We start from the raw sequence: 25627 nt of genomic DNA on the forward strand, positions 1-25627 counted from the left end.
GTGTGTGTGTGTGTGTGTGTGTGTGTTTTGAGACAGGGTTTTCATAGAGCAGGCTTTGAATTTGCTGTGTAGTAGACAAAACTTTGAATTCCTCCTGATCCTCTTGCTTTCACCTGGTTATGTGGTGCTGGGGAATCAAACCCAAGACTTCAAGAAGGAACATCCCCAGCCCTATTTTTTTTAAAAAAATATTTCTCTTTATTTTGAATTATGTGTATTAGTGTGTGTCTGTGAGTGGGCATGTGCTCATGCGTGTAGACCTGAGATGCAGGTCCCCTGCTCATGTGTGTGGACCAGGCGCAGGTCCCCTGCTCATGTGTGTGGACCTGAGATGCAGGTCTCCTGCTCATGTATGTGGACCGGAGGCGCAGGTCCCCTGCTCATGTGTGTGGACCGGAGGAGCAGGTCCCCTGCTCATGTGTGTGGACCGGAGGAGCAGGTCCCCTGCTCATGTGTGTGGACCGGGCGCAGGTCCCCTGCTCATGTGTGTGGACCGGGGGCGCAGGTCCCCTGCTCATGTGTGTGGACCGGGCGCAGGTCCCCTGCTCATGTGTGTGGACCGGGCGCAGGTCCCCTGCTCATGTGTGTGGACCGGGCGCAGGTCCCCTGCTCATGTGTGTGGACCGGGCGCAGGTCCCCTGCTCATGTGTGTGGACCGGGGGCGCAGGTTCCCTGCTCATGTGTGTGGACCGGGCGCAGGTCCCCTGCTCATGTGTGTGGACCGGGCGCAGGTCCCCGGAGCTGGAGTCGCAGGCAGTCATCAGTCCACATGCCTCCTTTTCTTGCTTTTACATCATCACTAGCTAGTCAGAACCACATTAAGAATGTAACGTGGTATTTTGCCTATTTTTAAACTTTATATGAATGTGTCACATTATACGTATTCTTCTGCAATTTGCCTTCTATTTTGGTCGCTATTATGTGTGTGACATTTCTTTTCTGGAGTGGTGCAGCTGGGATACAGCATCTTGTTTCACTAAACGCTCATTTCTATGTCCACTTGTCTTAGTCAGAGCTTCCCTCTCTAGGTCCCTTTCCTAACCCCAAAACTTACCTAAAACACAACATTTTCAGTCTTTTCCCCACCCTACCCCGTTTTCCCCTTTTCTTTTGTTATTTTGGGAGAAGGCCTTAGTCTGAGCTCAGGCCTGTCCCGAATGTATGTGACACTGGTAACCCGCCCCATGAGCTTTGACAGGGCAGGCATCTAGAAGGGAGGGAGAAAGGTGGGTGGAGCTTCCAGCCTTGGTGCCTTCTGAGGGAAGAAAGGAAAAAAAAGATGAGTAGGGAAAGTCTCAGAAGGCAGTCAACATAGTTCTTAGAAAGGTCAGCTGGGCTGAGGAGGATTCCTCAAGCCAAAGTAGCTAGGCTGGACTTGTATCCTATCTGGATGAATGAGTTGGGCACTGGAAGTGATGGTGGGCGAGTGGCCACGCCTAGCTAAGAGTGCTGTGACCCTACTATGGTGGTGGTGGTGGGGGGGCAGCCTTTCTCTAGTAGCTGGCTTCTGCGGTCCTGGCTTTAGTGTGTTCATGAGGACCTTTCTGATCAGGAGTAAATCTGGCTAGTTTAAACCAGAGTGCACTAAGAGGAAGGCAGCTTCAATGTGAGAAAATACCCTTCCCCCAAACCAAATTTACATGGAAACTTTGAACTGATTCTGAACTCTCTCTCTCTCTCTGTCTTTCTCTCTCTCCAAGGTGTACCTGGTGTGCTCAGAGGTCAGAAGAGGGCAGCGGATCCCCTGGAACTGGAGTTGTGGATGACTGTGGGCCAGGATGGAGATGGTCCAGTGGAAGAAGTTAGTGCTCTTAATTGCTCAGCTGTCTCTTTAGCTCCAAGAATTTAGTGTCTTTATTTCAGCTTCCCATTTGGATGCAACCACATCAGTGTGTGCATGGGGTAAAGGAGGTGTTGAAAGAACAAGGTCATAAAGGAACTTTGGTGTTGACAAGTTTTCTTTCTCCTTCCTTCCTTCCTTCCTTCTTTCCTTCTTTTTTTCCTTTCATCGAGGCAGGGTTTTTCTGTGTAGCCTTGGCTGTCCTGGAACTCACTCTATAGACCAAGCTGGCCTTGAACTCAGAAATCCTCCGGCCCCTGCCTTCTGCCTTCTGAGTCCTGGGATTAAAGGCGTACGCTACTGCAGTGTGATGAGTTTTCTAGTGGATTCTGAACTGGGAATACTTACATGGGTGTAAAACTTCCAAAATGAAAACAGGACATTTACATGAGTTTTTATTTTGTTTATTATTTATTTTTTGTTTGGTTGGTTTCTTTTTTGAGACAGGGTTTCTCTGTGCAGCCCTGACTGTCCTATAATTCACTTTGTAGACCAGGCTGGCCTCCAACTTCCAGAGATCTACCTGTTTCTGCCTCCCAAGCATGGGGATTAAAAGGGTGCACCACCACCACTTGGCTGTTTTTTTTTCTTCTTCTTGTTGTTGTTTTGTTTTTGAGACAAGGTTTGTCTGTGTAGCCCTCTCTGTCCTGGATCTCAGTTTGTGACCAAGCTGGCCTTGAACTCCCAGAGATCTGCCTGCAGAGGAATGCTGGGATTAAAAGCGTGCTCTACCACATTCAGATATGAGATCTTTTTATTACCTATGAATAAGACCTCAGCCAGGTGGTGGCAGATCATGCCTAGAGGCAGGTAGATATCTGTGAATTTGAGGTCTACAGAATGAGTACCAGGATAGCCAAGGCTACACAGAAAGACCATCTTGAAAAATCAAAAAAGTGACTGTGTATCTTACAACTATTTACTCCCTGTCTGCGTCTAGTCCTGTCAAGGTTTGTGCTCTGTGCTGTTGTCCTTTCTTTTTAGCCTTGTCTGATCTAGGATATTCTCCCCTCCTTAAATTTCTTTCCCATGACACTGATTTTTAAGGAAGGAGAAGAAGGAGGAGGGGAAGGAAGGAGGGGAGGAGGAGAAGAGGAGGAGGAAGAAGAGGACAGTGACGAAGTCAGCACATGGTGTAGGAGGTCCTTTTGTATTTGTGTTGCTTTCATTGGTTATTAAAGAAACTGCCTTGACCTAGTTGATAGAGCAGAACTCAGGTAGGTGGGGAAGACAGAACAGAATAGAACAGAATGCTGGGAAGAAAAGCAGAGTCAGGCGGACACCATGAAGCTCCTGCCTGCGACGGACACAGGTTAGAATCTTTCCCAGTAAGCCACGACCTCATGGTGTTACACAGATTATTAGAAATGGGATAGATCAAGATGTGAGAGTTAGCCAATAAGAGCCTAGAAATAATGGGCCAGGCAGTAATTTAATTAGTACAGTTTCTATATGATTATTTCAGGTATTAACTAGCCAGGTGGGACAGAACAAGGGGCCCAGCTCCCTTCAACAAGCATAGATTAAGAAGCAGCCAAGCTAGTTGTCTAACAGAATGGCTTACATTCTGGGTTTGTCTCCTCAAAACCTGATTCATGTCAAACATTTCCTGACAAAAATCCTTTCTTCCTTCCTTCCTTTTCTTTCTTTCTTTTCATTTTTTTGAGACAGGGTTTCTCTGTAGCTTTGGTGCCTGACCTAACTAGCTCTGTAGACCAGGCTGGCCTTGAGCTCACAGAGACCTGCCTGCCTCTGCCTCCCAAGTGCTAGGATTAAAGGTGCCAGAGTACAACTGCCTGGCATCTGGCTCTTTCTTAATGGTCACCTCAGGGGGCATATGGACCCCAACTGGCCAGGCTTGCCTGTGTGTGCCCTGCTACAGACTTAGGGTTAGCTGTCTACAAAAGCATAAAAGTGTTGACAGTGGAGATTAGAGCCTGGAGACCAAGAACCTGGTCCGAGAACTCTTACTGCTGCTGGGCTGTCAGGGTTTCTTGGGCACTTTTTTTGTGCTTGGAAATCTTGTTTATTTCTGAACTCCAAGTCACCTGTGGCACCCTAAGATTCTTTCTCCTTTCCCTACATTCCCTATGAGCGTGTCCCCAGTCACAGCAGCTCTTATCCCCATCATGTTGAGTACTTGCTCTGCCTTATAATGTAACAAAAGACATTTCAGTAGTACAATACAAATACTACTCCAGGGCCAGCACAGTAGATCTGTGCCCTTGTCTTATTTTGTGCTTTGATTATAGCCCACCGAGGATTAACATGCAAGAGTGCTATGTTCTGGGATAGAGATGTAGCTGTTGGTAGATGCTTGCCTTTGAGTCTACCATGAAACCTTGAGTCTGATCCCCAGCACCCCAGGGCATCATGGTACTATAATCTCAATACATAGGAAGTGGAGGCAAGAAGGCAAGTTCAAGGTCATCCTTGGGCTACATTACATCCATTCTCAAGCAACAGTCATCAATTAAAGTACCCAACAAGGTAACAATAAAGAAAAAAGTACCGTGTTAGGAGAGAGGTAAGCCTGGAAACCCAGCACTACAGTGCTGACTCGGAAGGACCACAGTGGTAAGTTTGGAACATCGGCTATGTCTTTCTGCCATGTCATCAAGGTGACACAAAACTTTGTTTTAGCTTATAGTCAAATTTGGTTTTTGTCTTGGTTTCTCTATTTTCATCCAATATCTTTTTTTTAAAAAAAATTAAGCATTATTATGGTGAGTTTTCGCTTCAGCAGGCAGCACTGGTGGGCTGGTCTCGCTTGCTAGCCAATTCTCTCCCTCCCACGCTTTGGCCCTCTTATCTACAGTTTAAGGAGACTCTAGGTAATCAAATCTTATCCGTTTGGAGTGGGGAAAGAGTACTCTGTCGAAAAATGTGTGACAATTTGCTTTCATGATTAGAAAAGTTCACCAAAATACAACGAACAGAAACCTTACTTGCTTGTTTTCAATACACATTGTAAATTTCACTTGGCAATCATCTTCCTAACAAAAATTTCTCACTCCCAAGCATGCGTTGATTGTCTTACCCGTCAGGCCACGCATTTGTAGGCTTCCCCATCACAGGGTACTGAAGACTCCACCTGATAACCAGATGTTGGAATGCTATGACAGTGACTGGAAGTGTCTTCTCATAACCCATCTTCCTGTTTTGATTGTTTCTGGTGTTGGAGGGTAAAACCAGCTGCAAGTGAACCCAGTAGTTACAGCTTTCCAGTCTGTCTTTAGGAGGATGGACTAATTGTTAATACCAGTAGATGGTTCTAGCGAAAAGGAGAAGTAGCACAAAAGCTGAAACTGTAAGACTTGCTGATTAGGGTTTTAAATACAGCAATAGAACGAAAGGAGGCCTAAGGGGGACAGACGTGACAATAAATACAGCATTTCAGAGAAAAACACTCCGAAAGGACTAAGGGCTGGCAATGGCATGGGACTGCAACTGATGAAGGTCAACAGCAATACAACTCAGCTTGGCAATCAAAAGAGCAAGGGCAACAGAAGAGCTGAGAGTCGGATGTGCCAGTACATGTCTATAAACCCAGGATCTCAGGAGGGTTGAGGCAGGAGGACTGAATTTGAGCTCAGGACGAAAGTGAGCACTGTCTCAAAAAGAGGTGGGGTGAGGCTCAATAGTAGTATAGTTGCTTAGCATGTGAGGCCTTGGGTTTGATCCTCAGTACCTCAAAAAAGGATCAGAGAGATAGATCTAAAAATCAGCGCTCAGAGTGGGATGACAGATCAGATTCTCAGCACAGTTCCCCTGAACTCTGTATTCTACCTTAGTTTACAGAAACAAAATCGGTTGCAAGTTGGAATCCATCACTAACAGTTAAAGGAAACTAGTAACATTCTAGAAATACAAAGGATGTACTGCAATGTGCTCCTTTCCTCAACAGGTTTATTGCCTTTTAAGAAAATTTTTGTAAAATATAAATACAAAGGCAGAGAATTTACTTACAAAGTTAAAACACAGATCTCAAACATAAACACACAATTCAGAAAATTTTAGTTTTATGTGCATTTTCAAGCAACCTCAACATATTATGTTAGTTCTCAATATTTTACAGGGTACAGAAAAAAATAGCTCAAAGTCTTCTTTAAATAAGAGCATAAAATGTTTAAACATATAAACAATCCGGTTTGATGTGTGAAAAGTAATTTCACAGCTTTTAAATTAGGATACAAAAGTTTCATACAATTAGTTGTTGTGTGTGGATATCGTTTGAATTTATATTACATACTACTGGATTGCCTCCAATAGCATTTACCTGGCATGAGCAGGTAGTCTGTAAACAAAACATAAAGGTACATTGCCACCAAGTGCCTTTGCCCAATCCACTCCCCCAAACCAACCACACAGTTCTGACCACATGCTGCGGTCATGGCCTACCACCAAAGCTTTGTATGAAATTATACAATAAAGTATGGGGCTCCTTTTTCTTTTTTTCTTTTGTTTTATTTTCTCCTTAGAAAAGAAAAATGTTCCAAGTAAAAACAAACATACATATCTCAAAGCATGTGTGCACTGAAAAATAAAGACATTTGAACAGGTTCATAAAAACTGACTTAAAAGTTTAGAAAGAAAACACAGACTTCTAGGTTCTTCTGACTGGAGTAACTTCTCTTATATAAAGAAGAGATATTTTAATATGTAATAGTGTCCTTTCTTTACAGAAATCGTCGTATAATGACATATATGCACAAGGATTAACACCATAACACACTGTACACAGTGGCGGGCAGGGCGGGCGGCTCACCAGTAGCCCTCAGGGACTGTGTCACTAGGGTGGAGCCACTCCACAGTGGAGCCCAGCAAAGTCTGGAGCTCATTTGTGAATTCTACCAGATCCAACAGTTCCTTGCTTTCAGAGTTGAAGGCTTCCAGGTCCTTGGGGCAGGAGAACAAAAGACTTGCAGAGACCTGTCGGTAAAACTCCGCTTCTGCGATGGTGACAATTTCCATATTGGGAAAATTGCAGCGGAAAGTCCGGGAGGACATTTTCAACCTCTTGAGCACATCTGAGAGCAGTAGCCAGTTTCGTGGCCTAGAAGATAAAAAGGGATGGGAGTTAGATTTCTGGAAAGGTACCTCTGTACCCTGACTAGCTGAGTACTAACCAGGGCCAGGGATCTTCTAGCCAACTCTTCTGCCCTGTCCTACCACACCCCACCGCTGGTCTTTAAGATAAGAAGAACCACAGCCTAAGAATTTGGAACAGATCTGCTTTTTATAAAGAGAGCATCTACTAGAATTTGCACAAGCTTCACTGTGCCCACCGCCATGGATGGAAACAAATGGGGATAGTCTTGCACACCTAAAACTTGCATCATGCTTCTCCAGTGGACCCTGTACTCAGTGAGGAAAACCAGGCCTATATCCCAACCTCTTTGACCTCTCTGAGGACCCTCACCAACAGATCACTAAACATAGAAGGCTACCTCTCCTCCCCTTTCCCAGTTCTATCCCCATCCTTCAGTTATCTGGGTTGGGACACCTTTGAGAAGGGATGCTTAGTAAGTCTTCTGAGCCTGACACAATTTAGAATTTCTGTCACTGTTAGTAATGGCATACGTGTTTATACCTTCAGAGCAGAGGAGGACATTACTCATTAAACACCTTTGTTAACACAAAGCACAGCAGCTTCTTGACATGGACACCCCAAAGAACTGATTATTAAGGTGCAGTGGCACACCCATAGGGAAAACATGGGATCTAACCAAATCTGATGACACATTAAGGACTCCAAGTGTCCTCCTAGATAATTGTCCTATTCTTAGGTGAGGAGGTAGTTTATCACTATAGTCCAATTATATCTCAAGTGCCTGGGGGAGACCGTAGGCTGACTCGTTGGGGGATGGGATGACAGCTGCTAGGGGAAGACTCATTTCTTCACTGTTGGCTGCTCTACTATCCAAGATGGCGGCTTTTCCGTGACATTTCAGTTCCCGGCTTCAATGCCCACTGGCCCCAAGAATGACTTGAAAAGATACACTTACTCACGAGGGCAGTTTGTACCATGTTATAGGTAAGCTCTACCTCCACTGGGCATAAATAACTGATCTGGACCCTTAGCCAAGGTCTGAGGACAGCTAAGAAGCCACCCACCATTCACCTGCCTAAAGGGACAAACTGCTTTTCAAGCAGCTTGGTAATTTGTTCCACAGAGAGCCATGCTTACCCCTGAGCGACGGACACTTGGACATTGTAACACGGCAAGAGAGAGTTTTCCGAAAACTCAAACTCAAACAAATCGCTGTAGGCATCCTCCTCCTCATCTTGGTCTTCCGGCCCTGGGGGGTTAGCCAAAACGTCATACCCACTTTCATCGTCTGGTTCTAGTGGAAGGCAAAGGAGAGAGGGGGCAGTTAGCTGAAGAGTATGAGCTGGCTGTGGTGACAGCCAGAGCAACCAAATCATTGTGCCAGTGCCCATCCCCTGCCTTCTTCACCCAGAGCAGGCAACAACATTCTCACTGGAGCACGCACGAACAGTGATGCTTACCACACACACAACTGCCATAGAACTCCCAAGCGCCACTGGAGTCATCGTCACTGCGACCCTGTAGGTCATTTAAGTAATCTGCAGAGAGAGGGGGCGACAGAAGATAAAATATACTGGCAAGTTCTGTGGGGTATCACACAACTATAATCTCAGAACTTGAGAGGATTCTACCTTTGAGGCCAGCTTGGGCCATACAATGGGATCCAGTCCCCACACAAAACACAATCCTATCTGACAAGAACAAATGTTAAAGCAGTTAGGATGCCTTTTCCCTAGAAATTCGTAATAGGCTGGTTCGTGACTGTGCCTGCAAGTCACCTCTCAGTTTTTAGAAGCCCTCTGTAGTTCCTGACTTGCTGAGGGACAGGCTACCCTGGCTTACCAAAATGAGAGCAAAGAAGCTTGGGAGGCTTATAAAACTGAGGAAGAAATGTATTTTCCAACTTGTCTCCAATCCACCAGACAACTTCTTTCAGTAAGCACTACTTAAGGTGGGCATGGATGGACCGTGAGCCAGCTGAAGGAACTCTTTGGCAGTGTCTGATGAGGAGCTTAACCACAAGGGTCCGACAGTCACGAAACTGAGCTTGTTTTCAGGATCTTATAACACCGGGGGGCTTCAAAGATGGGTTTATCCTAAGACCAAACACCACAGCGCAAAACTGCAAGCCTGGGAGCTTGGGTAATTTCAGAGACTTGCTATGTAAACCCATGGGCCATACTTAAGTGAAAAATGGATTTGTAGAAAATGAAACTAACTATGTTAAAAAACAAAACAAAAACCAAAAAACAAACAAACAAACAAAAAAATAAAGCCAGGCACGGTGGAGCACGCCTGTAATCCCAGCACTCAGGAAGCAGAGGCAAGCAGATCTCCTATGATGTTGAGGCCAGCCTGGTCTACAGAGCAAGTTCCAGGGCAGTTACAGTCTGTTACAGAGACAAACTCTGTCTCAAAAAAGCAAAAACCAAATCAAAACAACAACAAGAACAAACAGAAAACTTTAAAAATATTATGGTGAAGAAGCCAAGTGGCTTCACTACAATAAGATTTCCCCATAGAAAAACCTCTGCTTTCGGCATAGTCACACTCAAATCTAAAATATGCAGTTTCCATCTCTGCCCTTTGGTGAAGCCCAGGGTTTCATACATGCTCAGTGTTCAACTGCTAAAGGCACGCACACGCGCACCAGGCCCAACCTAACCCCCCCCCCCCCCAACAGCCTTTGATAAGTTAATCAGATGGCCTTACACATTCTTATGTTCTCAGAGTACCTAGGACTGGAGTTGAGCACCATATGCCCAGGTGAATTAAACTTTTGAATAAGATCATCCATTGAACTCCATCATACCTGTTAAAAACTTCTCCATAAGTTCACTGTGGGTCATCTTCATGATGGTTCTACCTGAGTACGTGGCTAAAGTGGGGTCAGCACCATAGGAAAGAAGCAACCGGACAATTTCTAAGTGGTCATTCTCCACAGCATCATGCAGAGGCCTGGAAAGAGACACACAGTGGCATTAAGCTTGTGCACAGCATACTTATCTGATCTAGAAGCAGGGAAAACAGAATACATGCACGCCTCCTACAGTGAGCATCCTGGGTACCACTACATACAGAAGAAAACCAAGGCACAGTGACGGGAGCAAAGTCTAAACAAGCAACTGTTATGGATAGCTAACCCTCAAAGGGGCCAGGGAAGGGACTACCTCAGGGTCAGTTCTCAAGTATACACCTATTTTATCCTTAGGCCTAAGGAAGATCTTAAATCTATGATGAAAATATCTTCAGTGAAATGAGGTACAGACAGTAAAATTTCCACCACTGTAGAAGCCAGTGCAACAAGCAATTGTTATACAAAAACCCCCAAACCAACAAAAAGCCAGTCACCTTTGCTATTAGCAGAATTTGCTAAGAGAAACATTCTCTAAGTCCTGCTCCAGCACTATCTGTCCGGAAGCCAAGTGCCTGGCAGTGGCATATTCTCAGGAGGACACATACCATCCCCAGGCCCCTGAGCTAATGCTATTATCAAAGTATGACACTCAGGAGGCAAAGGCAGGTAGAACTCTGAGATTTTAAGGCCAGCCCGGTCTAAATAAAGTTTCAGAACAGCCAGGACTATCTAAGAGTGACCTGGTCTCAAAAGAAGAAAGCGTGAAAGATCCACAGGTTACCCTTTGGGTGTTTCTGACCATCAGGGGAACCAGGGTCCTGAATCCCAGAGTGTCCTGTCACAATGTCAGCAAGATGCCTGTGCTGACTCAGATGTGAGTCTTATTGATCAAACAGAGGTCAAGACAAGGTGACTATTAGGGCCCGGATGGATGTGGGTGATGACCGAAGAACCAGTGGAAGGAAGCATAGATGGCCTTCAGTCTGTCCCAAGGGGTGTTTCAGCTCACAAATACTTTGAATGGTGATTTCATAGATGGCAATGAACAGCTCAAGGATCTATAAGGCAGTATTTGTCTCCCTGACTCATGGATGGCCATGGCCTTCTGGGAGGCTTTGGTCTGTGGGAGAACTACAGAACTGGTCAAGACTGGGAGGTTTTCATCACCTACCAGAAAAATCTGTTCAATTCAGTTCTAGGCTACAATCAATGCAGGTGCAATTTGCTCTCCATCTTTCCCCCCTGGGGTTTCTGCATTCCCTGAGAGCTACTGTCTGCTTGACAGCAATGCCAGGAAGCAGGAAAAACAAGATACACCACTGACCTGGTTCCATCCTGGGCACTGCAGTTGACATCAGCGCCATATTCAAGGAGGTGGCGAACGATGTTGAGCCACCCCCTGGCACAAGCTTCATGTAGTGCACAGTAACCAGCATTGTCACGATGATTCATGTCACAGATCTTGTTCTCCAGGCAGTATAAGACCACTTCCTGTCGGGAGGGAACGAGAAATACCATCCGATCACCACACAGTCACCTCATAAGGAAGACTTCTTCATAGTTCTAAGACTATAAGCTGAGGCCTGAGAACCCACTGTGGTTTGGGTGGTGCCTGAATGTTTATTGAGGGGCCTACAGCTGGGCAGCCCCAATCAAATGTGTTTTACCTTCTCCCAAGTCTCCATAGGCTGTTTATGAACCAAAACACTTGTCTCATTACTGAGGGAGTATGTGGAGACCCAGCTGCAGAGACTTCAAAAGGGCTCATTGTTAGGCACCTGTAATTCCCAACACTCAGAAGGTTGAGGCCAGAGAACCAACATGAGGTTGAGGCCAGACTAGGATATAGAGTGAGATCTTGTCTCACCAAAACAAGTCCGAGGGCACATTCATCTGTACTATGGCATTTATGCTCCACCAGGGTCACTACAGATAGTAAACAGCCAAGTTTAGATAAAAGCAAGGATGATCAAAGTGAAGCAAAATGGAAGAGCGCCATAACACCCTGCAACCCAGAGCAGGTGAGGCAGATGGTATCCCTGTGTGCAGACAGAAGGCAGAGCTCTAAGGGGACTCTTGTCAGATATCTCAGCCCTCACCAAGAGATGAAGCCAAGGGAGGTGGCATACACTTGTAATTCCAGCATTCAAAGGACTGAGGCAGGAGGATGACTTAAGTTTTAGACCAGCCTTGATGGTAAGCCTGCGATACAAAAAGCAAAAAGCAAAATGCCCTCTTAAAAACAAGAAGTTGGGTGGTGGTGGCGGCAAAAACCTTTAGTCCCAGCACTCAGGAGAGGCAGAGGTAGTTGAATCTCTGTTGAATTCCAGGCTAGCCTGGACTACAAAGTGAGTTCCAAGACAGCCAGTACTGTTACAAAGAGAAACCTTACCTCAAAATACCACCAACCAACCAACCAGTCAACCAGCCTGAACAGACAGGTGGGAAAAAAGAGACATGAAATGGATTGGCACAACAGTAAGTAGCTCAGCAGTAGAGCCTTGGCATGGGTTCCATTCACACCACACACATGGACACACGGACACCAGGGCCTCAAATAACCGCACCTCTCCTCCCTTTTCCCTCTACTAAAGACTGAATCCATGCAATACACGCTTATTTACTTAAGTCAATGACAGGAATCAGATAGATCACATACTAGAACAAAACAGAACAAGTGTGCCCCTCCCTCAGCAGAAGGCATTCAGTGTCAACAGTCTGCATCAGAATCACTATTGTTAATTAATCTTACTTCTTTAGCATGTTAAAATATTACCATGAACCACTCCTAGTAAGCACAGCAGTAATTTACCCAATGTCTTATTACCATGATTAAGCAAGTTTTCAAACACATTGAACAGTATCTGTCACCAGGAAACAGGTTACACTATCTTCTCCTAAGACATGCCAAGCAAATTGTCACTAACTTCTAAGAATGGGGCTAGACAACGCAGGGTGGCCTACCATTTGTGACACCGGAGAACTCGTCTGCTAGACATAAAATATGGGTGGCTTCTTCTGGCCACCCATAGACGTGAAGTGGGTTGTGAAAAATCTCTAACGCCCTTTCTAGGACAGTTCAGTCAAAGGTAAAGGCTCACTTGGGTGCTACTTAGGATGTTCCAGATGCTTCCCTGTGAGACTAAGGCTACACACTGGTAAATCTGACCATCCGTGCCCTGTTGCTTCAGGTCGCCACAGCAGCTCCCTTCTAAAGCAAGGGGAGGAAAAGAGAAGGCATGCTTGCCAAGGCATTTCTTCCGTCAGGTCCTAACCTACCAGAATGCCCACAATCCTCTGAGCCCCAGTATCCAGGATACTGCATGCAGCTGCTGCTCTTTTAGCAGGTCTTCACTAGCCAGACTCGAGTGGACGGCTGCAATCTAATGAGTTGTGTTCCCCAGCCAGGACGAGACCTTGTCATGTGACTCTGGGATTGGCCCTGAGCACCACCGACTGCTGTGCAAAGATCAATTTATGTGGATCCCGGCAGTCTGCCTGGTGTCCTCTCAACCCAGGGTTTATTTGTTCTGACAATTATGGCCCTCACCTGGAAACCTTCATCACTACAGGGCTGATCTGAGGGAACCTAGAAATGAAAGAAGTCAGAGCACAAGACTAAGTCGATTCTCTCTTGTCCTGGAGGATGGCGGGAAAGGCAACAGTGACCACACACAAGGTGAGGCGTTTGCCACAGTCTACCCTCATTCCGCTGCACTGGTGTTACTTGGCCTGAGATCTGCTTGTCTGCTATTATGTCCTACACTACTCTCCACAGTCTGGGAAACAGCAGGAAGAAAAGTGGGAGTGTTTTCATCCAACACTTAGGGCGACTGCGGAACAGAGGGGCAAGACTCTCAAGTCTGCTGGGAAGTCAAAAAGCCCAGTAAAAGGTTCTGGCTGGAAGGCTTTGATCCAGCTGTCAAGAGCATCCTTCTGACCCTCTGCTGGGCTCAAGCAAGCTAATATCACTCTCCTAGCTGGGAGAGTGCTAGCCTCTTTACAGATGCCAACTGCAGTCCCCAACAGAGAAGGGTGAAGACGTGTGCCTGCCCAACACATTTCTCAGTTATTTTTTGCATCAGAAATGGGTGTGTTTGAAGGACAGCCCACCCATTCCCAAACAAAATCAAACTGTTTTTGTTGGACAATTCCGTTAAGAGGCCATAAGCTGAATGCCATTAACCGCAAAATATAACCATAAAGGCCATAAACCCGACATTGTTAATTAATTAAATGCCTCATTAACTTTTTTAAAAACATGATTTATTTAATTCATAGAAAATTTAACCATCACCACTAAACGCACAAGCATGTGGTTGCATACTGACATTTTAGCTGGAGCAATGGAAGCCTTCTTAGCAGGAGCCAAGCAGCGTGAGTGTGCCTGGCCTGATCAGCGGTTAAGACAAAGCTGGAGAGAGGGGGCTGCTGTGAACCCCTAGACCCACATTAGCAGCAATAGAATGAGGCGTGGGTGACAGGGAGAGCCTTTTTATTGCACACAAGGCATCTTTAGCCAAACAGGAAGCAACAGTGTCAAAGTTCACTCCTGGGGAACTCTTCCATAGCTGTGTGTTCAAGCAGTCCCTTACGAAACTATGGAAACTGTCCTTCACTCAGAAAGCTCGAAACCGCCACATCTGAATGACCTATCATCCAACATCTTAAATTCTGCTAAAAGAAATGCAGGAAAGTCAGCCTCTGGGTAAGAGGAATGCTTTAATATTAACAATTAAAACACTGGGCATTGAAATTTACATATTGAAAATTATGTGCCTGTGTGTTGGAAGACAAGTTCAATAAATATTCCCTGGGACAAAGGAACAGAGCCTACAAAGTGCTTCTTAGTCCAGGCCTCAGACCTACTGGCTGTATAAAAACTCTTCCTTTAGAGAAGCCACAAGGGTCTCTTGAGCCTTGCCAACTCTCTTTTGCAAAGGAATAAGACCTTTGGAAATGATGCGAGATCAAAGGCTAGGATAGAAGCCTTGTTTCTTTATGAGCAAAGCAGCCTGCTGCCCTTGAGGGAAGCCTCATTCCTTCCCTGTCTCCCCTGGTGAGCTGCCGGAAGCCACAGCACAGCTGAAGGGAAGCCCCTGGAAGGAAAGGACGCATTGCACACAGCCTCACCCTTCTAGGTGTTGATGCTCAGCTTGTGGGAAAACATCGGCAGTCACTTGTACCTAATCCACATTAACTGAGCTAACTACCAATCTTTCATCTAGTTATTTCTGAGATAATCCAGAGATCTAAAAAAAGAAACACCAGCGCACCCAAGAACCATCCTTGCCTCAAGTTTTCACCCACAAAGCCACAATTCTCAGGTTGGGCTATGGGTCACTAGCTAGCACAGGGCTGGGTGATCCCACCAGGAACTACAATGGCATCACAATGAAGTTCAGGCCGCGGGGGTTCTGGCTAAATCCTGCCGGCCCTACCCTGCTGTGGGCCAGTAAGGATGCTGCAATGTCTTTCCTTCACACCTCCACACTTGCTGAGCTGCTTTTTATTTTCGCCATCCAACTCCCAGAGGGCTGATGTCAGAAAAAAAAAAAAAAAAAAAAAAAAAAAAAGCCTTTTGCTTTCACAATTCCAACTGGTAAGTGTGTGCGGGGTGCACAAGGGGGCAGAAGGAGGCAGTTAGCACCAGGAGGTTCTGAACTGCAGGAAAGGGCCCAGTACAAGAAGAGGCTGAGAGGTGCCAGGGAAGGTGCCGGGCCGGACTGAGCTGAGCAGTACAGGATCACTATCTTTCAGCTCTTCCGTTCTCTGCAACTTTCCTCAACAGAAAGTGCAGATAACAGCAGGGAGCAGACCAAAGGCGGTGAAAGGGCAAATTGAGTTGCTGTGGACCACACGGGCTTAAGAGCAGAGGTACACTGGCAGCCGTGAGCTTGGGGCAGAGCCCTTAGGCCACCATTGCCCCGTCAGTGCTGCCTTCCCCACCTCAGTGGGTCCATGTCAAGCCTCCCTATAGTCACTTATTACCCGCAAAGACCACCTTTCTACCAGCAATAGCATAAGCCACCCTAAATAGAGCTAATCACTTCTCTACACCCTTGGTAATCAAAAACCAAATGAATTCATTAAAATTTGCCCCAGGCGCCAAGTCCTAGGTTATGTCAGACTCTGTAACGGACATAAGTGAGCAAAAGCCTGGTCAGAGAGGCCTACCTGAACATCTGCAGCCTCTACCAGGTGGACCTAGCCAGAGACAGCAGCCAGAGTGGGGCTAACACAAACATCCTGCTGGGTCTTGGAACACCTCCTGATGTAGAGGGGGCTGGGTTCTGCTCAACAAGCCCCTCCCTGAAGCTGCTGCCCCCAGCCTGGAGCAGAGGTTACTGAATGTTCCCAATCCACGGTGCCCACAAGTCCGCTCACCTCATAGCCTAGCCGGGCAGCCCGCTGGAGGAGGGTCTCGCCAGCATTCTTGTTGACAATAAGTCTCCGAGCCTCTGGCGGCATGGGGCGAGACTGGGTGGTCTCTTGAGGAGAACTTGAGCGTGGCAGCTGTGTGGCCTGGGAGGCCGGTAGCAATTGTTGTAAACGGTCAAAGGGCTTTGGCTCCTGTTTGGCTGGCGACAAATCATAGTCTGTACTGGGCTCAGGTCGTTTTCTGAATCTCCGCACAGTCATCTGTCACAAGAGAAAAAGGTATGCACAGGTAAGGCTGTGAACCTTCAAACACATCCACCGCTTTGCTCTAGCCTCTTCCTAGACAGAATGGCAAACCCATAGAGAAAGACACTTTCTTTTCCTTCTTAGGAAGGGGAGGGGCTGACAAAGGAGGGCTGGGGATGGGGCCTCGCTCTAGGTTTGAAACTTCATGGCCATCCAGAACACATGCCCCTCTAGGACAGAAGTGATGTGAAGGGGAGAGGGGGCTCAGTCCCGGAAAATGGGAGTTTAGTCCATGAGAAGCAAGCCCAAGGCGGGAGCGAGCAGAAGGTACCTTGCTGTCAGTGCTCTCCACATAGTAGTCTCCTGTGATGGGCAAGCTCCTCCTGGGCTCCTGAGGTATCAAGTGCTTGGTTTTGCACAGTCTCTTCCCGGATGGCTTCTCACTGTTGTCAGTGTATTTCTGCAGCGGGGAGGCAGCCTGGCAATCCTCTTCTTCATCTATGCACAGCACATCTGTCTTCTGGCTTTCTTTAATTTTCTGCTGTTTGGCAGGCAGCCTCGAGGCTGGCGTGCAGCTTGGCTGAGTCTGCTTTTTGCCACTTGCATTGGTGGATGAAAGGCTCTTCATGGGCGGAGAGCCGGAGAACACAGGCAAGCCTAAATACGGAGGGGGCGGTGACGGGCGGGGGAGGGGGAGAAGAAGCAGGCGTTACACAGTTTTAGCCCATGCAGAAAGAAAAGCCCATTGTTAGCACTGATCACTGGAGCGGCTTCAGTTTTTAAAGATATACCAATTATGTTTTCAAAGCATTAATATTTTAATTATCCCACATTCAAATAGCAAATAGGTTAACCCTCAAAATGCCAAGAGCTAAGTTTCTATGAAGGGCCGGGACAAGAGGACAGAAACCGGCTCTTTCTACTCTTCCCCATCCACTGGACTAGGGTGCCCAGAATCCGGATGACCAAGGCAGCTTGAGCCTGGAGGGACGGTGTTGGCGAGGGTGTGCGGCCACCCAGCCTTCTCTTCCTGACCAGTCATAGACTGGGAAATAAGCAAGGAAGTGGAGAGAATCCAGAAATTGGGTGTGCAAAGACATGCACCACCTACCACACAACCCAGTCAGAGTCAACTGGGATGCCTCAAGGTCCCCTGGCTCTCTCCAAAGGCCCTCTCCCATGGAAGGAAGGCGCAACCCAACCTCTAGGGGCAGAGTGGATAATCAAGATGCGGCCTCTGCATACCTTGTTCATGGTCAGTGGGTTTGAGGGACTCTTCAGACCAGCCTCTGTTGCCTTTGGCCTCTGCCTTTTTCCTGCCAGCCCTCTCTTCAGTGATGTTAGTCCCCTGGGAGGTGACCTCAGGCTGAACAGCCTGGGTCACTTCCTTCCTGCTTTGGCGGCCAGGCTTGCTCTCTGCTGCCGACACCTGCTGCTCCCAGCGTTCTCTAAGGTGCAGCAAGTGGCGTTGCTTTTTAGGATGGAGCCCTGTTAATTCAATGCACACCTTCAGGTTGGTCAGCTCACTATAATGTGGGTCTTCTAAGTGGTTAGAGGAACTGTTTGTCATTTCCCTCTCAGGCCAGTCATCTAATGGAGAAATAACTACAAATTAATCAAAAAGCCCCCTGGGGAGGGAACAAACTGTCTTACATAGCACCAATGGGGTGGGGAAGGGGGAGGGTGTGGCCACTGTCTCTGCTTCCACAGGTCACTTATTTTCCTTTGGCCGCCTCTGGGTTTGGAGGGAGGGAAAGTGGGTGCCACCTCCCCAGGGCTTCAGGATGTGTCATGGGAATGTCAAGGCTGCACCAGATACTCATCCGCTGTCTATGGGGGGAGGGGAGGGAACAGGTGCTGCAATAACCCCACTGTGTCCCACTCAGGGGTGCCCTCTGCGGTTGCATGCACAGGCCTCCCAAGCAGGCAGTGGAAGCTGGCCAAGCTCACCTTTGGAGATCCGTCGCCGCTTAGCTTTCAGAGGGTCCTCTGGCAGCTCTTCCACAGTGGTCTCAGTGTGGATGCTGTCACCTGATGCTTTACGTTTCTTATCTAGCCGAAGGGTGGGGCTGTGCGGCATGTCCACCACCCCCTGGTCAGTGGGTGGCTCGCTCACAGGTGGCCTCTCCAAGAAATACTTTTCCGCAGGAAGATCTTTGTCCTCTGGGGCTTCAAAGAGATCATGTTTGTTTCCAGTACTATACTCGCCTGTGGGAGAAGAAAAAAAGAATGCAGAAATGAGGTCCAGGTTCTCCAAAGGAGGCGGGATAAGGGGAATAAGCAGGACTGCCATAGCCAAGGCAATCAACACCCGAAGGTCTTGGTGGACAGAATCTTCACCCATCAGAATCATTGCTTCCAGAGGAGGGCATGCCAGAACGAGTCAGCAAGTATAGCAGAAGGCAAGGCAGGAGGTACCTTGTCTTCCTGACTTTTTTGTAATTGGGGCCTAAGGTACCCACACTCTCAACCCAGTCTGGTTAAGCTTTAAAAAAAAAATCTCCAGGAAAGCATTTGTTCAAGTCATTATTATGAAATACAGAGGGTTAGAGGGTTGCAGTAAAAGACTAAACATCCCTAAAATGTCATGTACCCAAGGGGCAAAATCTATGTTTACTTAAATGGACAGATAGAAGATGGTGAAAAATGAGGAGCGCAGATGGGAGTGTTGAAAGAAACTAGGACCTTGATGGGCAAGAGGGGGCAGAGAACCCTGCAGACCCAGGGCTGCTGGGAGGAGGGGCCCGGCTTAGCCAAATGCAAGGGTTCCTTAGAGACAACTTCAAAGGGTTCAATCCGATGGCTGCCTACAGAAATCCCTATCACTAAATCAAGGAGCTGCTCTCATTTAATGTCCAAAATAGGGGATCCCCATGGGGACTCGGGTCACCTAACCTGCACTCTTTCTCTCAAGCAAACATCTCTAGACAAGACCTCACCCTTTTCACAGTTGGGTCTTTTGTAGCCAGGCAAGCATTAGCAAAAGTGCTGGCTCCAGCCCCTCCCCCCACACCCAGGGCTGCTCCTGTTCTCCAAGAAGACCAGTAGGCATCTCCCTTTTCCCTGAATCAAAGCCCAGCAACAGTACCTAGTGTTCTAGCTAAGAACTGCCCCACAAATTGTTCTGGTATGGCAGATTTTCTAATAAACAACAAGTGAGATGGTTCAGCAGATAAAGGTACCTGTTGCAAAGCTGAGGAACTGAGTTCCATCTCTAGAAACTACCTAGAAGGAGAACTGGCCTCTGACCTCCGTATATGCATTAACTGTGACATGTGTGTGCACGCACACAAAATAAATCCTCTAAACAAAAAAATAACCCACTATGTAACCATCACCATAAGGGTCGGTGCTTACCCATGGACCACTAAAATGATCCCACATGTTACTGGGGATGTGGGTCTGGCTTTTGGGTAGCGATGCAGAAGTCATTTTGTAGATAAAATAAGCATGCCCCTCATAGGCTGAGCTCAATCCATTTCAAATTCCACCCTTCCTTCCAAGCAGCTAGGCCTCATCAGCTTCTCTCAAGGGCAATCCAGTATTGAGTGGCTGTCAGCTGCGAGGTGAGCAGTACCTTGGGCATGGAAAGCTGGATCCAATCTGAGCTAAGGAATGGCCACACATCCCCAGCCGTTCCTCCTCTTCACGGTGGTACACCTTATAGACAACAGCCAGCAGCCAGGCCCCTGTGATTCTGAGTATACCTAACTCAAGGACACAGTCAAAGCAGGCCTCTGGTAATAATGGCAATATTCTGTCATAAGGATTGACAGCAGCCAGAGAAGACAAGCAGGCTGCCATAGACCACTGCACTCAGCTTGGCAGGGTCTCACTTGTGCTAGCTACTCTGTGACCCTCTTAACGGCTCTGGCACTAACAGTACCACTTTTACAACTTGGCCACGCTGGGCTATAAAGTGGGAACATTATGACCAGCTGCCTCTCATCCAGGGATAAGCTTCACCAACTCAGGCTACTCAGGGCAAAGGGAAAGGCCAGAGAAATTACTTATGCAGGATGCTAAGATTGCACTTGCCCCAGCATTTTAAAGTATACTTCACCTCACCCTTTGGTAGGTGAGGTGAAACAAAGGTAGCAGGCAGCATACTCAGTGTGGAGCCTAGCCCAGATTGCACTGCCTCACTTACCCCTTTCCAGCATCACGCTCCCTCGCTCTAGCCAATCTCTAAAACTCTCTCTACACCGAGTGTTTTACATTGACTTCCTAGTCTTGCAGTTGAACTCTAGGTCTCATGTAGGCACCTGTACCACTGTCTAAGCTAACTTTCATGGGGAGGTTTTCATTTTCAGCTTCTCTGCCAACTCCTAACAGTGAAATGCGGCTTATCTCAATCATGTGACCCTTTGCCCAAACTGCCCTCGAAAACCACCCATTTTACGGGCTGGCCTGTCTGTTCCTCACTAAACAGGGGCATCCCTACAAAACCAGGGGTTTTGCTATCTCCTTTTCTTCTGGGATTTTACCCTCAGGGCAAACTTGTACACAGTGGGTAGAAAGGTGTCCCCACCGCTCCATTACCATCCGCTTCTCATTGACAGGGAAGCTGGCAGGGAAGAATGGAGAACACATTTGCTCACTAGCTCCTTCAACTCCCCACAACTCATCCATTTGGCCACTGGACTCCTGAGCCTTGGGGACTGTGAATCACTCTATGGCATGTCCCCTTCTGCCTTATCCCAAGAAAACGCCAGAGCAGTGCCCATTGTTATCTCTCCATTCTAAATTATCTTCAAGAACTCTCACTGATTAGTCTGGGGTTTACACTAGTCCACAGATCATTAACGTAGCTGTTTTTTCTGCCATTCTCCAAATCTTAATGAACTGGGTGGAACCCCCCCCCCCCAATGCAAGCATCTTAGGGCAACAATTCCTATTCCCTTCAGAGACGTCCCAAAAATCTGCACCAGGGTGACCTTCCAGGAACTAACAACAATCGTGAAGCAAACCTACCCCTACCTGCCATCAGCCATGGGATGCTTCATGTCATTTCCATACACTTTGACTTAGACCTCCTTAAATGGGACCAGACTAGCCACTACCTACAAGATTACCCTTAAAGCAAATGAGATGGGCGGATGGAAAGAGACAACAGAAGCCCTAACCACTAGGCTCTACCCACTGCTTGTACTGGCCCCCTGGTCATGCCATGTGGGCAGATGAGAGTGTGGCTGTGTTTGATACTTGCTCCCCTATAGCATGGTCATATGACTTGCAGCACATATATCCCATAATCTATCATGACTGTGCTGCCATACTATACCTCATAGAAGCATCACCATGGCAACATTTACAAATCACCACGGCAACAAAGCAACTTCATCACTGTGGCAGCCATGCCCAGAGAGCACTAAACAAGATGGGAGAGTTTAAGACTTCTGAGGGTTGTCCTGGATGTCAGTCCCCTCTGCAGGTCTGTCACCCACAGCAGAACAGACCAGGTGACTGACTGATGCCAAGGCATCTCTCTGCTCCAAACTCAGAGGAGTTCATAAAGCATGCTGCTGCTGTCCTGGGGGAGAAATTCCAAGGGACAAGTTCCCACATAGCCCCTTGACTCAGGTTTCCTCCAATTCCTGCTCAGGCTACCAGTTAGTAGGTACCAGGTCTGTGTCACCCAAGAGACTAGCAAGGGACACAGTAGTTTATGTTCAAGAAAGACCAGGCTAATGCTTCCTCGTCCTTCTCCATTTCTAAAATGTCACTGATAATTCCTACCTACGAATTGTGCAGAGAAGTTGATTCATTTGATCAACTTCTACAATACTTAAATTCAGCCACTGTACCAAAGAGGCCAAAGAAAATCCTGACCATGGCCCCTTCAACCAGATGCACCCACCATCTCAGAAGCTACGTCTATTCTGGGAGCAGAGGGGCTGCCTCAGGATAAGGGAGGGGAGACTGGCAGCATATGCCTATAATTGCAGCATCTGAGAGGGTGAGGCAGGAGGACTAAGGCCAGCATGGGTTACGTGCTAAGATTCATGTACGATATGCCTACCAAAAACCAAAAAGAACCAACCAACCAAAAACTGTAGGAGTAGGTAGAGTTTGGAATCCTGTGCCCTGTACTCCAAATCCCCACCCTCGCTCTCATATGCAAACAGCTTGGCTCTTGCCTCTGGGACATCTATGAGAAGTAAAGGAATCCATGAAAAGCACAGGCTAAACCCACCTGAGCTATGACGGCCAAGAGGGCTCAGTCAGTAACGGCTGAAAAAATCTAGGAGTCCTTGTCCTCTTATATTGAGGAAGTAATGAGAGCGAGTACAACAGTTCTTTCAGGGTGTCCCTGCCAGTGAGCCACAAACACCAAGTGCCCAGATAAGTATGAGTATAGTAACATAGTTCCTTCTTGAAAAACAAGCCTCTTGTACATCACCTGCAGAGCACTTGGTGACAATTTCTGGCTCTTACGAGTGGCAGGAGCCCTGTCCTGGTGCTCCAAAATAGCCCACTGTCTTGAAGGAGCCTCTCAAGCCACTCCAATTTCTTGTCACTAGGGTCAGCAGAGGAGAAAAAAAACCAACAACAAACCAAAACAAACTGGGAAGAAGGTAGACCTCCCAGGCAGGTAGGTGGGTGGCCTCTGATTTTTATCTGAGGGCAGTAGCCACTTTGTGCCTGACTATGTTACTTGCAAACTAAAGAAAGGGCCAAAAGGCTGGAAGCTGTCCAAGTTCCTTCCCACCTCTCAAGCTCTTCTTCCATTCACTCAGAACAAAGGGGAACTCCCACTTGTGGACAGCTCCTCCCTTTCAGAAGCACCTTGCCTACTTCTCAGTTCTTACAGGCCTTGCCAAGATCTGTGGGCTCACAAGCTGCTGGTGATGGGATTGCTTTGTGTTCATTCTGAGCAGACTGGAGGAAGGCTTTCTTTGCTACTTCACCCAAGAGCAGCCCAGACCCATTACTGCCCCATACACGTCTGTTGATGAGGAGTGTAAGGATACTCGTACTCAAACCCATTGAGAGTCCCTTAGGGAAGAAAGGGCACTGTGCTTGCCATAGAAACTACTTTTCTTTGGGACTAACTCACAGCAAACAATCTTGGTCCTGCCTGTCACTACAGCCTGACCAGACAGACCATTGGTGGGACCTTAGGGATGAACTGGAGGAAGTGGAGGAAGGACAGTGCTCTAGAGAGCTAACCACATGTTCCTGGACCAGAACCCCTCAGATTCCATCAGGCACTGAGGAATTATATTGCGTGTGCTACATCTTCAAGGGCAGCAACCCAGGACTCTCAAACATTCAACGTCACTGCCTGGCTTGTCTAGGAAGTTTCTGCATCTGCCGTCTTCCATGTTCACCTAGGCACCCTAATTGGACACAGCCGGCCTCCAACCTTAGGCATGCACACTTGAGGAATCCAAAGACCTTCACCGAGTACTGCACACCCTCAGAATTCTCCATGGTTCAGAGCAACAGGGGACCCGCTGTTGAGACTCAAGTATTCGCATATTCTTAGAAAGGCATTTTAGGCATTTTCTTCTTCCCGTATTTTACCTCCAGAACATAAGCCACCATCTGTCTGGTGGACAGAGATCTTTCACATAAACCACACTCGGGGTCTATTGGTAACTCCCAATAACAGCAAACAAACTCAACCAATGCTTGTTCCCATCTTTCTGCTACCTTGGCCAACCTGATGGAAAAAACCTGAGTAGTTTCCATTCTACATTAGCCTGTCACGTGGGAGAGGAACAGGGCTAGAGCATCATTCTAGCTGCTACAAAAAAGAACTGACCCTCACCACCCACTTCCTACTGCTACATTGTATTGGGCTGTCATTCACTTTGAGCCTGGTGTTTCTTTGAAAACAGAGATGATGTCCCAGAAAAGAATCCCACAGACACACAATTCCCTGCTGTTGCAAGCAGACATCACTGCACTAATGGCCAAAGCGACCCCTTTCTCTGAGCAATCCCCTACTGGAGCCAGGGCCATTATCCACAAATCGCTCTTCCTCTCACCATCCCAGGCTTTGGAAGCAGGGTGGCCCTGTTCTCACAGGGACATGGTACTACAAGCCAACTGCTCGGGTTACTTACATCTCTCACTGTTGTTCTGATCAGCAATGGCCTCTTCCAGGGCGACTGACTTTGGCTTTTTGTCCCGACTTCCTTTCAACCTTTCCCAGTCGGCTGGGCTGAATTTGCACACCTCGGAGTCTTTGGTTGCTGGGTGGCCACCTTCTCTTTCTTTCATCTCCAACTCTGAGAAGCGCATCATTGCACGCTAGAAAGAGAACGGAGATGGAAAAAAAAACATCTTACCATAAAGGCTATTTCATGTGCCTTATACTATAAAAGAAAGTGTTTTCAAAGAAAAGCTTGCCCAAAGCCAACCACAACTTATGAGATACAACTCAGATATTTTAAAGTTTAACAGATAAAATTTAAGAGTGTCTATGTGAGTAGTCACATTCTTTATCCATAAAGTCATGTGTATATAGATACAGACGCAATGTATATGTATAGCCATACATACACCATTGCATAGAGACAGACATTCTCTTTGAAGATTATAAATAAAACAAAACAAAACCACAACGCAAAGAAAACAAAAGAAAAACACAACAGAAAAGAAACAAAATGTACAATGAATAAAGACGACCATGGCCCACAAACTTCCCTTTGTATATTTGGAAATGAAATTTAACTCAAAAGGTTTATGGAAGATTCTAGTAATAAAAATTTGAAGAACTGACCTCACAGTAAGCAGCGGGTAGACATAAAATACTGTCCTCTTGTAATCCTTCCATCTATGTAATTAAAATGGGCACTCAATGGATCATTTAGATAACTTCATCCATTTTTATCAGCATAAACCAATTTTTTTCTTAACATTGCAAAACAATTTGGCTTTATTCATCTTTTAATTAAAATTAAAATATCTTAAGGAAATTCCTATACAACATCTATCATAATTCACTAGCAAATTAAATACATACTCTATCCCTTTAAGCGAATTTTTTTTTTTTTGGTGAAAAAAATTGCACGATTCCCACAGACATGCGACTGCTACACATCTCCACCACGCATCAAGTAAGGTATTCTAAGCAATGCTTCTAGATATATTTGTTATCTTACAGGCAGAGACATCAAAGCAATTGCTAGGCAAACGTCATGCAGTCTTTAGACATCCTTCATAATAATTACAACTTGTTATCAGCATTCCAGTAGAGTTCTCATATAATCTACAGACTAGCTTAAAGTATCCAGAC

General features: G+C 46.8%; 1 protein-coding gene across 6 annotated transcripts in view; it reads right to left on the reverse strand.

The window, feature by feature from the left end:
• Nucleotides 1-5738: 5738 nt before the first annotated feature.
• LOC121444906 (BCL-6 corepressor-like) overlaps nt 5739-25627 on the reverse strand; it is a 91546-nt gene continuing 71657 nt past the window's right edge. For 3 of the 6 annotated variants that reach the window (XM_041646838.1, XM_041646837.1, XM_041646841.1), the window contains exons 5-15: nt 25112-25165; nt 24453-24639; nt 18328-18585; nt 17623-17967; nt 16709-17034; nt 16138-16392; nt 11075-11241; nt 9706-9851; nt 8354-8431; nt 8031-8187; nt 5739-6896 (exon numbers count right to left, since the gene is read on the reverse strand). In XM_041646838.1, the coding sequence (XP_041502772.1) occupies nt 6605-6896; nt 8031-8187; nt 8354-8431; nt 9706-9851; nt 11075-11241; nt 16138-16392; nt 16709-17034; nt 17623-17967; nt 18328-18585; nt 24453-24639; nt 25112-25165 (2265 nt within the window). In that variant the 3' untranslated portion in view covers nt 5739-6604. The remainder of the gene's footprint in view (nt 6897-8030; nt 8188-8353; nt 8432-9705; nt 9852-11074; nt 11242-16137; nt 16393-16708; nt 17035-17622; nt 17968-18327; nt 18586-24452; nt 24640-25111; nt 25166-25627) is intronic. The other 3 variants (XM_041646843.1, XM_041646844.1, XM_041646842.1) reach the window with 3 other exon arrangements.

This window comes from Microtus oregoni, unplaced genomic scaffold (assembly GCF_018167655.1).
Source record: "Microtus oregoni isolate MIOR12 unplaced genomic scaffold, Mior012 000147F_ref0000457, whole genome shotgun sequence".
NCBI classification, from domain to species: domain Eukaryota; kingdom Metazoa; phylum Chordata; class Mammalia; order Rodentia; family Cricetidae; genus Microtus; species Microtus oregoni.